At 66.3% G+C, this 12369-nt stretch overlaps 2 protein-coding genes across 2 annotated transcripts in view; one reads left to right on the forward strand and one right to left on the reverse strand.

Moving 5' to 3' along the window:
• The window catches only part of EMIHUDRAFT_465828 (fumarate reductase), a 7661-nt gene extending 2148 nt beyond the window's left edge, over positions 1-5513 (reverse strand). The window contains exons 1-16 of the mRNA XM_005759167.1: positions 5470-5513; positions 5168-5332; positions 4815-4910; positions 4088-4465; positions 3931-4016; positions 3767-3812; positions 3523-3696; positions 3372-3473; positions 3100-3180; positions 2960-3026; positions 2764-2888; positions 2117-2608; positions 1620-1751; positions 1010-1346; positions 724-962; positions 106-642 (exon numbers count right to left, since the gene is read on the reverse strand). Coding sequence (XP_005759224.1) covers positions 106-642; positions 724-962; positions 1010-1346; positions 1620-1751; positions 2117-2608; positions 2764-2888; positions 2960-3026; positions 3100-3180; positions 3372-3473; positions 3523-3696; positions 3767-3812; positions 3931-4016; positions 4088-4465; positions 4815-4910; positions 5168-5317 — 3042 coding nt within the window. The 5' untranslated portion in view covers positions 5318-5332; positions 5470-5513. The remainder of the gene's footprint in view (positions 1-105; positions 643-723; positions 963-1009; positions 1347-1619; positions 1752-2116; positions 2609-2763; positions 2889-2959; positions 3027-3099; positions 3181-3371; positions 3474-3522; positions 3697-3766; positions 3813-3930; positions 4017-4087; positions 4466-4814; positions 4911-5167; positions 5333-5469) is intronic.
• Positions 5514-11594: 6081 nt separating this feature from the next.
• Positions 11595-12369, forward strand: part of EMIHUDRAFT_359436 (hypothetical protein) — a 2411-nt gene continuing 1636 nt past the window's right edge. Inside the window, exons 1-2 of the mRNA XM_005759168.1 lie at positions 11595-12138; positions 12263-12322. Of these exons, the coding sequence (XP_005759225.1) occupies positions 11632-12018 (387 nt within the window). The 5' untranslated portion in view covers positions 11595-11631 and the 3' untranslated portion in view covers positions 12019-12138; positions 12263-12322. The remainder of the gene's footprint in view (positions 12139-12262; positions 12323-12369) is intronic.

Genomic DNA, 12369 nt, shown 5'->3' on the forward strand with positions numbered 1-12369 from the left:
GCCGTCCGCGGCGAAAGTGATGCCCCCCATCGTGTAGTGGAGCACGGGCACGATCCTCCCCGCCCACAACTCCGCCGACGCGAGCAGCGGTGCGTGCGGGAAGACCGTCTTGCCAAACACGTCGCCGCCCGCCGCCGCCGCCGCCGCGTACTCCTCGAGCGTCGCGTTGAGCGTCGCCTCGACCGCCGCCGCCGCGGCCGCGTCGACGGCGGCGGCGCGCGCCACAGCCTGCTCCGCGGTCTGCTTGTCGGCGCCGTCGGCGGAGGCGACCATCCAGCGCGCGAGCGCGGGCGTGCCTAGAGTCCAGTCCTCAGTTCGCACGGCGGCAGCGAGCGGAGGCGAGCCTGCTTCGCGCGAGGGCGGGCGTGCGCCTTGCAGCTTGACGAGCAGCCCCTTGTGCGCGTAGTGCTCGAGGTGCCTCCCCGCCTCGGCCGCCATGGCGCCGTTGAGCAGCAGCGTGAACTCGGAGGCGCCGGTGGCGAGCTCGGCCTCGACGACCTTGTCTCGCGGCCGCAGCTCATCGACAAACCTCCTCCCCTCGGGCGAGAGCAGCACGCCGCCGACGCCGCGCATCATCTCGCCGCAAAGGACCTTCGCGGGCGCCGTGAGGTCGGCGGGGTCGAGGAAGCCCGTCGGGTGCACCTGCAGGCAACGGGGGGGGCAGGCCAGGGTCGGAGAAGGGTCCAGAGGGGCGGCGGGGCGAGGGAGGCGTGCCGGCTGCACCTGCACGCGATCCATGTCCACCGTCCCCGCCCCGATCGCCATCGCCATCTTCATGCCGTCGCCCGTCGCCCACGGACCGTTTGTCGTCGGGAAGCGCAGCAAGTCGGGCCGGTGCTTCTCGAGCAGCGACGTGTCGCTCCGGTCGTTCGCGAAGCCGCCCGTCGCGAGGACGGTGTCCGTCGCGAGCAGCGACGCGGAACCGCCCGCCGCGTCCGTGTACGCCACGCCGACGACGGCGCCTAGCAGTGATGGCGACAACAGTGAGAAGAACAGGGCTTACGAGAACCTAGGAAGCCCCGACGGCGAGCGCCGGCCGCGTCCGTCTGCAGCGCCGTCGCGCGGCAGCCGAGGAGCAGCCGGAGCGCGCCCTTCTTCTCGAAGCGCTTCACCTCGCGCGCGAGGGCAAAGGTGAGCTCGGCGCCGACCATGCCGTTCGCCGGCCGGTGCGTGCGCGAGTACGAGTGGCCGCCCAACTGCGCGACGCGGGAGAGGTCAATGCCGGTCCTCGTCTGCAGCCACTCGATCGCCGACGCGGACGAGGACGCGAGCAGCGCGATGAGGCCGCCGCTCTCCCGCTTGGCGCTGCGCGCCGTGTCGTTGGCGAACGCCTCCACCGAGTCCGCCTAATGGGAGATTGTGGGAGATCGCGGGAGATTGAGGGAGAGCGTGGCGAACGCCTCCGCCGACTCCGCCGCGTTGGCGTCGCCGCGTGAGTGCGGAGGGCAGCAGCCGTTGATTCCAGACGACGCCTTGTGCAGGGCCGCCGCCGAAGTGAGCCCGCGATCTCTCCGAGATTCGCCGAGGTCTCGCTGAGCTCCGCCGAGATCTCTCCGAGCTCTGCCGTGCGCCTTGGCCGAGTTGCCGCCCAGCCGCCGCTCCTTGTCCATCAGCGCCACCGTCGCGCCGCTGTCGAGCAGCCGCAGCGCCGCAGTTAGCCCGGCGACGCCCGAACCGATGACGACCGCGTCGAGCGCCGGCGGCGCCGGCGGCGCGGCGGCAGCGGCGACGGTGGCGGGCGGCGCGAGCGCCTCGAGCGGGGCGAAAGACGGCGGCAGGGCGAGGGCGGCTTGCAGGTGCGTGGCGAAGCGCGGCGCGCTGCCAAAGTGCTTCGCGAGCAGCAGGAGACTACACGGCAAGGACAGTCCAGTGACCACTGCGGGAGGCTGATCGAATACAGCGGAGGACGCGTCCTCTCGAGCGCTAGTTGGAGTTCAGGAATACGTCTTCCGCTTCTAGCAGCCCGAGATATGGGGAGAGATGGGGAGAGATGGGGAGAGATGGGGAGATCTTCCGCTTCTAGCAGCCCGAGATATGGGGAGATATGGGGAGATATGGGGAGATCTTCCGCTTCTAGCAGCAGGAGCCGCGCGTCGAGCGCGAGCGCGCGGCGAACCGCCTCGGCCTCGCGCGCCGCGTCGATGGCCCCGCCACGCACCAGCGACGCCACCGCGCCCAGAGTCGTGTCGAGCAGCGCCGTCGCAACCGCCCCAGAGAAGGGGGAGGGCGCGGCGGCGGCGGCAGTGCCCACAAACTCGGCTGCGGCCGTGGCGGCGGCGGGTGCGGGTGCGGATGACGCGGCGGCGGCGGCGGACGCGGCTTGCGGCGACGCTGCGACAGCGGCTGCGGCTGCGGCGGCGGCTGCGGCGGTGGGTGCGACGGCGCCGACGGCGTCCACGTTGGTCCCGAGGGGGGAGGGGAGCGGCTGCGCCTTGAAGTACTGGTCGTACTGCAGCGCGGTGAGCTCCTTGACGTAATGGATCGCCGTCGAGAACTTGGTGAGCGTGTTGAGGAAGGCGACAATCTCGTCGCGCGAGGACGAGGTCGGCAGCAGCTCGGTCGGCAGCAGCAGCATCTTGAGCGCGGCGCCGAAGCCCAGCATGGTCACCTGTGAGACGGAGTGCCTGGTGGTGGACGCGTGGAGAGGAGCCTCGAGTGTGGCCACAGTGGCGCGAGGCGCGTCCACCCCCAACGGGCGGCACACTTCGTTGCTAAGGCCGGTGGGGCGGCACACTTCGTTGCTAGGGCCGGGGCACGCCGCGCCTTGGCGTGCAGCCGGCACTTTTGGCAAGAGACGCAATCGAGCACGGTCGAGACGTTGTGGAAGACGGACTTGAACTGCTTCTTGAGCGACCACCACGAGGCCTGCTGCTCGCGGAAGAGCAGGCCTATTTGGTGAAGGGGTGGTGAGTCAGGAGCTGGTAATGGATGGGGCGTGCTACTCTCGTAAAGAGCAAGCCCTCGTCAAAGGCGGAGAAGGCGGGCGCGCACGAGCGGAGGATCGCGGAATCAAGCAGGCGCTGCACCTAGTGAAGCGCAGCGCGGGAGAGTGGGTCCGCTCGGCCCTCAGAGAGGCGGAGTCGAGCGCAGCCGCCGCACCAGCGAGGAGGTGGACGCGTCTTCGGACGCAGAGACTCCCGCCACGTACGCGTACGAGGCGAGGTAGGGGGAGGCGCGCGCCTGCAGCGTGAAGTCGCCGCGCTCAGGGCGCGGCTGCGGTACCGCGCAGTGTATGCAGAGCGTCGCACGAAGACGCGGGCTGTGATGGCAGCGAATGCAGCTGAATGCGGCGGAGTACCGCGGACGGCGTGTGTCCTCTCGAGCGCTAGGTGGGAGACGGGGATGCGAATCCCGCTTCTAGCGGCGCGCGCGAGGGCGCGCAGTAGGACGACGAATGCAAAGTGCAGGTTCTTCAGCCTCTCGGGGTGGCCGTCGAACTGGCGGCGAAAGTAGGGCAGGTCGGGCTCCCAGTCCTGCGCCAGGGGGCGGAGGGAGGGACGGTCAGTGGCGGCCGTCACCGACTGCGAGGGGCAGGATGGGCTCGTGCTCCTCCCTCCCCTTGCGCTTGGAGGGCGCGTGGTAGTAGCGCGCGATGTGCACGTTGGTCGCCGCGTGCATCCCCGAGAGGAGCCGGTAGAGCACCCGCTCCTCGTAGCAGATGTTGTCGGCGGTGCCGGTGCGAACGAGGCAATTCTCCTGGTGTGCGTGTCCGACAGTCAAAGGACGAGGCATGAGAGACGACACTGATGACTGTCTGGCGATTCTCCTGGTAGATGGCCGACCAGACGTGCGAGCCGTTGTAGCCAGTGTACCTGACATGGCCAAGATACAGCCGAAGTCTAGCCGCGATGTGGCTGGGATGTAGCCGCGACCTGGCCCGATGAAGCCGAGATGTAGCCGAGGTATTGTAGCCGGAGGGAACAACTGCACCTCTCTGGATTGAGCACGAGATTGACGACACTCGACGTGTTGGTGTCGATGCGCGCGCACATGTCCAGCCAAAAGGTGGGCAGCTCCTGTTCATAGCAGCTGGCCAGTCAGGACGACGCAAGGCGGTGGCCTCGGCCAGACTGCGAGCACGGAAATCCTCGTTGGAGCAATCCGCCTCGCCCTCCGAGAAGGTCATGTCGGCCTGCGCCTCCGCCTCAGTGATGGTCGAATCGATGGTCGGAGACGGCGCGGGCGCCGACGACATGCCGCCGCCAAGGCCGCCGCCACCGAAGCCGCCACCGCTGCTGCTGCTGCTGCTGCTGAATCCGCCGCCTCCTCCGAAAGGGTCGTCGGAGGCGTCGGAGCCGAGAGTGCAGAGAGGGACGGCCGTCTCCTCGTCCTTGCCGCCCTCGCACTCCTCCTCCTCCTCCTCTCCTGCCCCCGCCTCGCCGGAGCCTGCCACCTGGGCGGCACCGCCCGCCGCCGCACCGCCACCGCCAGCCTCGGCGCCCGCCGCCGGCGCAGGCGCAGAAGCCTAAGGGATATGGCGAACGTCCACACACACGACACACACGTGGGGAAAGGGCCAAGCAGCGCTCGCATCTCCACGTACCACGACGGGAGCCCCACGGCATTCAAAGTGCAAGGCCCAGTGGGCGTGGGTGAGCGGTGTGTGTGTGTGTGTGTGTGCGTGCGTGTTTGTGTGTGTGTGTGTGTGTGTGTGTGTGTGTGTGTGTGTGTGTGCGTGCGTGCGTGCGTGCGTGGCCTCTGTGTGCGCGTGCGTGTGCGTGCGCGTGCGAGCGCGTGCGTGCGTAATTGTGTGCGTGCGTGTGCATGCGTGCGCGTTTGTGGTGTGTCTGCCCGTCTTGCTGGCCCGTCTCTGCCTGCGCCTTGCCCCAATAGACACAGCGCGTTTCCATGTTGACATGCACGAGGCGGAAGAAGGTTGTCTCGGACAGCTCCGTCAGCAGCGCGTGCAGCTGTGCGCGCGAGGCGGCGCGGGGTGGGAGAGTGGCGAGCGAGCGACAAGCGAGCAGGAGTGGCAAGGGACTGGCAAGGGAGCTGCGGGCCGGAGCACTCACGGTGTTACTGGCGGGAGAGGGAGTGGCGGGCGGGTTGCGGCGTCGCGCGGCGTTTGACGAGGCCAGCGGGTAAGGATCGGATGGGCAGCGGGGCGGGGCGTGGTTCCGCGGGGAGATCCGTGTGAGGCCGTGGCACGGGCGACATGGGTCTGCACCTGAGCGGAGTTTGCCTCCTCGACTGTCTCGACGTTGCACTGCGCGTCGACGAGCGGGCCGGTGGGAAGGACGCCGTCGGGGAGGAAGGGAAGAGCGCCCGCCGAGGCGAGCGCGAGGCCCGCGAGCAGCAGGGGGCGCCGCGCTGCCATGCAGACAAAGAGCACCTAACGATAGGCGGACGCTGCGGTGCGGTGCGGGCGACCTCGCAGGCAATGGTAGCCGGGATGTCGCTGATGAGTAGCCGCGAGACGATGTGTCGCCGATAGCTGCAGCCTCGGCCGCAGCGGAGGCGCGAGCGCACCGGGAGGCGGCTCGGCTTCTGCGGTCCGGGCGCCACCAAAGTCTAGGCGATCGCGGAAAAGAGAAATTCGACCACGACCGATGGTCCTCCCATCCTGTTCACGGCATGGAGGGTGAGCCACACCGAACGTACCGAGCGAAGAGCCGAACGGAAGGAGGACGGGGAAGATGACTCCGAGGAGGACGAACCAGTGGAAATTCAGTTGTCAGATGTCACGATGCATCCGAAGGGGACCCCAGCGCCGGCATCATCCGTCGAGGCACGAGTGTTCGAAGAGAGAGTGGACCTGAGCAACAACATGACCTGTAGGCAAATGATCGGAGTGGGAGTCAGAAATGTGGTCCTTGCGCGAGGGGAGCTCGATAGACTCGAGGGGCCAGGATATGCAGCAAGGAGGGCGGAGCTGCGCCGAAAGGCGAAAGAAGCCGAGAGAACAAGGGAACGGCAGGCGGCGGCGGCGCAGGACGAGGCAGAAGAGAATGACGCGACTTAGGAGGAAGTGACAAGGGAGAGAACGACGAGAGTGGGACGGCCGCGAGGTGGCATGAAGGTTGCAGCGAGAAGCGGCGAGAGACTGCGAAAAGAGATAGGATGAGGCAGACTCCCTAGGGTGGGCGACGGCTAGCGCATCACACCCCTCTCCTTAAAATCCCTGTGTTGGTGGCGGCGTGCCGTCCTCCCATCCCTCCCTTGGGTTGTCTGTTTTCTTTCTTTCTTTCTTTGGTCCTCCCATCCCTCCCTTGGGTTGTCCGTTTTCTTTCTTTCTTTTTGGGGCACGGTGCGGCTGCCGGCACCGCCGCCAAGCCCACCCCCACCACCACCGCCTCCGCCCCCACCGCTGGAGCGGCCGCTGGGTCGAGGGGCCGCCTCTGGGGCTCTCCACACCAGGCGGTGCAGCCGCCGGTGCCACCACCGTTTCCGCCACCCACACTACCACCTCCGCCCCCGCCGCTGGAACGGCTGCAGGGTCGAGGGGCCGCCTCTGGGGCTCCACACCAGGCGTTACGACCGCGAGTGCCGCCACGGCGGGCGGGGGTGGCGGGTACGGTGGCGGCCGCCACCCCCGCCCGCCACCGCCCCCGCCCCCGCCGCCGGCGTTACTACTCCATATCCAGGTGGTACAGCCGCGACTCCGGGGATGACCTGCCGCCGCCGCTCTTCTCCCTCCGGCACCCTGACGGCATCCCTGAGAGCGAGTCCTTCCTGGTCTAGTGCCCGTCCTCTCCGCCCGTCGTGCTGAGTTGGGCTTTCTTCGTCCTTCAGACGTTTCACCTAGAGCAAGCAGGGCGGAACGCCCCTTGGTCCACCCGCCGCCCGGGTGGGGCTTGCACGCGAGATGCCGCTGTCCCCCCCCCCCACACACACACACACTGTAGGTAGGTAGGTAGTAAGGTGAAGAACAGCCAGGCTCGGACTGGACACCAACGACACTGTCCCCGCACGCTAGCTGGTTAACTGTCATTTTAAAATTACGCATAACTCTCGGAGCGACGCCGTTCAGCAGCGTGCTCTGCGACGATGGACCCATCGGTGAAGAAAGCGCTGCAGAACCTGGCGGGCATCTACGAGGAGGGCTTCATGACGGACTCCGAGTACGATAAGCGGCGCAAGAGCATCATCGACGGCGCCACTGCGGTGGGATCGCGCCGCCTTGGCCCGCCGGGTCAGCACCGCCCCGCCGACCTGTGCTGACGCCGCCGCCCGTGGCCTGTCTTGCAGGTCAAGGACTCCCAGCGGCGGACTGCCGGCGGCGCGGCGGCCGGCGGCAACAAGCCGTCCTCGGTGTTTGACCGGCTCGGCGGCGGCGGCGGCGGAAAGGCGGGCGGCGGCGGCGCGAGGAGAGGCGGCGGCGCCGACCTGCGTTCTGTGATCGGCAAGCCCGGCGGCATCGTCAAGCCTGGCGCGCGCCCGCCAAGCGCGCCCGCCAACATGCTTTCCACGCACAACTGCCGCCGCTTCCGCCGCCGCCGCCCTCCCTCGACGCGGCCCGCCTTCCCTCGCCGCCGCCGCAGGCTCAGCGCAGGCGCGGCAGCTGCAGGGCGGCCGCGCCAACGACCTCCGCTCCCGGCTGACGCAGGCGCGCGCCGCCCCCTCCGCGCGTGACCTCCCCCCCACCTCGCTGCCGGCATCTCTCCCTCCCCCTCCCGCCGCGGCATCCTCCCTTCTTCTGACGCCGGCGCTGAGGCGCCTCTCCCCGCCACCCCCATCTACGCGGCGCAGGCGCTGGACGAGTCGGCGCCGAGCCGCGCGCGTAGCTCCGCCGCGAAGAGCGACGCGCCGCCCGTCCGGCGGAAGGATTTGCCGCAAGCGTGCCCGTGGTGACTCCGAAGACGAACACGAACGCCGCCAGCGCGGGCCCTGCGCGGGCCGCGGCGCCCTGAGCAGCTGCGCGCCCGCACTCCACGAAGTGTTTTTTAATGCGAGCAAAACACTGGTCACTGCTCCCGCCCCCGCCCCCGGCGCTCCGCTCCGTCTTTTACCACATCAAGTTCCGTGGAGAGAGCGCGCGCTCTAAACAATGTCTATAAGGAAGTACGCGAGACGTTGAGAGATCGCTGTACCTTGTAGTGCCACAGCCAGTGCGCAGTGGCGGCGGCAGTGCCGGAGAGTCTGGGAGAGGGATGCGGCCTCCTCTCCCCGCGTCCCGCCGTCCCGTGTCCGCTCTGGCTCTCCAGACTCCACACCCCGGTGAGGCCGGGCAGCAGCCAAGCTCCACGTCCGCTCAAAAAATGGGCCAAACCCCTCAGGGGTCAAGTCGCGAGCGCTTGGAACTCGTCGTGGCAACTCTGAGCCCCGCGTCCGCCTGGGCGGTAGTAGACTTCATCGAAGAGCGCGTGAACGAAGAGCGTGATCCGACCGACCGTAGGCGCAAGGCGGCGCAGCCTGCACCATCCGGCGCCTGCGCGCAGCACTCGTCTCAGGCTGGGGTAATCTCCATCTATCAAGCCCAAGGCGTCTCGTTCGAACCCCACGAACTCGAAGCTGCTTTTCTGCCACGTTTCAGCACCATGACGGAGGAGAAGGCGCGCAATCGACACCTGCCGTTCCTCAGTGGTGTGGACGCAGCCGGCGTGGCACGCACCGTTGACCAGATACGGCGCACCGTACGCCGCCTGCATCAGAGCTGTAAACCCATCGCGCCCTCGCGCATTGACTTCGGCACCATGAGCAAGCAGTAGCTCGACGACTCGCAGGTGGCCGAACCATGCCGCATTGCTCAGCGGCGGCTGATCATACCCACCGCCCGGGTCTCTCTCGGCCGGATCATTTGGGTCCGCACCGGCGTCAAGGGCAGTCTGCGCAGCTTCTAGCACGACGAGCTCGCTAGCGTCTTGACCGTCACAGTAGGTGCCGACGCGTCTCAGCCCGCCTGGCCGATACGCCGTGGTCATTCGAGAGGAGAGAGAAGAGGCTTCCGCGGCGCCGCCGCCACCCGTATCGCCGGTAGGGTCCTCGCATCCCGGCCGTGCCCACCAGTAATAGACAGCTGACCTCGCGCCGCTCAGCTGATGGGTTAACCGCGGTCCGCGCGTCTCTCGACGCGACACCCTAGCAAGTGACGTCACCCCTGCTTGGCCCTTGGCGATGTGACACCTGGTTAAAGAGTCCCCGGCGGCCCGAACCCGCGCAGCATGACGCCGGCCGCGAGCGGTGTCGCCCTCGCCGACGCGCGCGCTGCCGCTGGCCGCTGGCTTTGCCGCGGGCGGGGCCGTGGGCGGCCTCACTCACTCTTGTAGCATGCAGGTTGCAGTCTGCATGGATTAGCCTCTGCAGAATGCAGGATGCAAAATCAGACCCAAAGAGTTCGTCCGTCGGGTGCAGCTCACAGCTTCGAGCCCGATTCCGCATCCTGCATCCGCATCCTGCATTCTGCATCGGGTGCTAAGGCATCCGGCTTTGGGCCCGATTCTGCATTCTGCATTCTGCATCTGCATCCTGCATCGGGTGCAGTTCACAGCTTTGGGGCCGATTCTGCATTCTGCATTCTGCATCTGCATCCTGCATGATGTCATGTGTGGTGCCCGGGCACAAAAGTCAGAGATATGGCACGATAGTTACTCTCGAGCGCAGATTACGCACGATCACCTCCTGAGGAGCGCCAACGGCGCGACGCGGCCCGGGTTTCGCACACAGCAGCCCCCGGCAGGGAAGCAAGACAGGCCGTGTGGGGTGTGGGTGTCACGAGGACAGACGTCCACGAAGACGGTGGACGGACGCAAACTCCTTATCCAATTCACACTCACGGCTGTCCTACTGGTCATATAGAAAGTCGGCCGTCCGCGAGCCCCCAGCTCGCCGACGGCGAGAGAGATGCCACAAGGGGTCGCGGTGGCGTCCATCGCCAGGCTCCCTAGCTCAACCGACGACCCTTCGGGATCGACGGCCGATCGTCATGCCTAGGGAACAGCGTGTGAGCTCTGGCGAACTATCATAGCCGCAGACTTGTCCATGCGAGAAAGGAGCGCAGATTAAATCCTGATGTCCGGAACGGACTTATATAGAATGCAGAATCGGCCCCAAAGCTGTGAACTGGTACCCGATGCAGGATGCAGATGCAGAATGCAGAATGCAGAATCGGCCCCAAAGCTGTGAACTGCACCCCATGCAGGATGCAGATGCAGGATGCAGAATGCAGAAGCGGGCCCAAAGCTGTGAACTGGTACCCGATGCAGGATGCAGATGCAGAATGCAGAATGCAGAAGCGGGCCCAAAGCTGTGAACTGCCCCCGATGCAGGATGCAGATGCAGGATGCAGAATGCAGAAGCGGGCCCAAAGCTACAGCAGTGAGAGACGTGCAGGAACCAGGATCGATGCAGGATGCAGAATGCGGAATGCAAAAACTCACCCACAGCCAGGAGAGAGCGGACAGAGTACCGATGCAGGATGCAGGTGCAGAATGCAAGAACTCGCCCAATATCCCTGGGCCGGCGCGGGGGCCCCAGAGGGTGTCCATGCGGGGGGGGGATGGGGCCCCATGGCCCGCCGCAGGCGCCGATTTTTTCAGGTTTTTTCTTCTTTTTTCGGCGATTTTTACTTGTTTTCATGGGAATTCGGCGACTTGCGGCCATGCTATCACGCCTTGCGACAGCCTGTCGGCGCTGCTGACCGTGCCATGATGCACAATTGATCACCTGCATAGCTCGCGGCCTTAGTATCAAGCATTCAGTGACGACCTGATCGTACGGCCAGTAGGAAGGTGTCCTTCCATCGTGTGCACGCTTCTGACGCAATGCGCGTCACAAACTGCCTTGGACTGGCTCTGGCACTCTCGAGGCTATGCCTACACAGCCTCGCGCGCATGGGCAGTCAAGAGGGACCACGCACCTTCTCAGGACAGCGCCGGTGCCTCTCTCTTGGACCGGCAAACTTGGTGGTATCGTGTCACCAATGTGGGACCAGTGCGGCATCGCGCCATCGACAGCTCTGAACTGCGCCTCACCACTGACCGGGAAGGCCGCCAAGTGGGCCAGCACAGGTCGCACATTGTGGCAGCAGTCAGCAATGCATGTCTGATAGCTAGAGCAGCAGCGTCAGGGTCGCAGGGTCGGATCGTGTCAAGCCTCTCGCCCGGCCGGCCGCGTGCAGACGTCGGCCTGTCTGCTGTCTGGAGTGATCTGTCGGCGGTCAGTACGACCGCTCAGGTTAGAGTTATCTTATGGTTAGAGGGTCTATCTGTATGTACTCCTCGAGATCTCTCCAAATCTGCCCTCTGATTAACCTAGCTTAATCGGGAAGTCGGTGCTAGCTGACATACAGTAGCGGAGCCGGAGCCCCGTTTCCGCACTGCTGCACGGCGCATGGTGCCTCCGGGGGGCCCCGCGCCGGCCCAGAGCCCAATATAGGTAGGAGAGGCCAAAAAAAGAGTCGTACAGAATGCACACAATGCAGGTGCAGAATACAGAATCCCACCCAAGAGTGCACTGTGTGTGCAGAGAGGGTCTGTATGGTGCAGATGCTCTCTATACAGACTGCAACCTGCATGCTACATGTCTCGCCTCACCAACGATTGTCACCGTCAGCGGGTCCTGAGTTTTTGCTGGGCGGAGGTTCGCTGATGAGGAAAGTCATTTCCACCGCCGCTTGAACACCTCGAAGATCCGCGTGAACACCTCGAAGATCTACTGGCGCCCGCTTGAACACCTCGAAGATCCGCGTCGATCATGGCGCTGGAGCCATCATGGACGCTCGTGGACTCGGCGGGCGTCGTCCACGTGGTCGCGGGCAGGTCCGCGCTGTCGCAGATGTTCGGCAAGAACACCAAACCGACCTACAACAACATGCTCGAGCTGGTCGGCGAGGGTTCGCGAGGCGTCGTTGGCTACCTTTGCAAGGACGGCTGGCGGATGCTGCGCGAGCTACCGTGGCTGCAGCACAAGGAGAGCAAGCGGATCGTGCCCGTCGTCGGCTCGGCCGCCCAGTTCCTTCAACGTGCAGCAGCCGATGCCGACATGGCGGGCTTCATCTTGAACGGCAAGGCTAGCCAACCCTTCACTCGACTGATCGCACGGCCCGGCGCCAGCGGCATGCGATGGACCGGCGCCGGCTGACCGACTGCACTTCGCGCCGCCGGCGGCTCTCCTGCTCGAGCACGGCGCCAACGTCAACTCGGTGCAGCACTCGACTCTGGGGCCTCTCGTGCCTCTCGTGCCCTTCCAGGTGCGTGCCCGCCGCCCGCCGCCCGCCCACGTGCGCGCACGCGCGCGCTCGTCCTGTGTCGCCTCGCCCCTCCTCGCTCCCCTCTGCCCCACGCCACGCTCCCCCCCCCTAATGTCCGAAAGATGCCCGAGCCCGGCGGTCGTTCCCCGGATTGCTCGGCGGGCCCCCAGCGCCCTTTGGCCCCCCCGGCCCCGGGATCTCCCTACTCCCCTGCCAACATCCGCTTTTATGTGTTTTTCTTC

Source organism: Emiliania huxleyi, assembly GCF_000372725.1.
Source record: "Emiliania huxleyi CCMP1516 unplaced genomic scaffold EMIHUscaffold_81, whole genome shotgun sequence".
NCBI lineage: Eukaryota > Haptophyta > Isochrysidales > Noelaerhabdaceae > Emiliania > Emiliania huxleyi.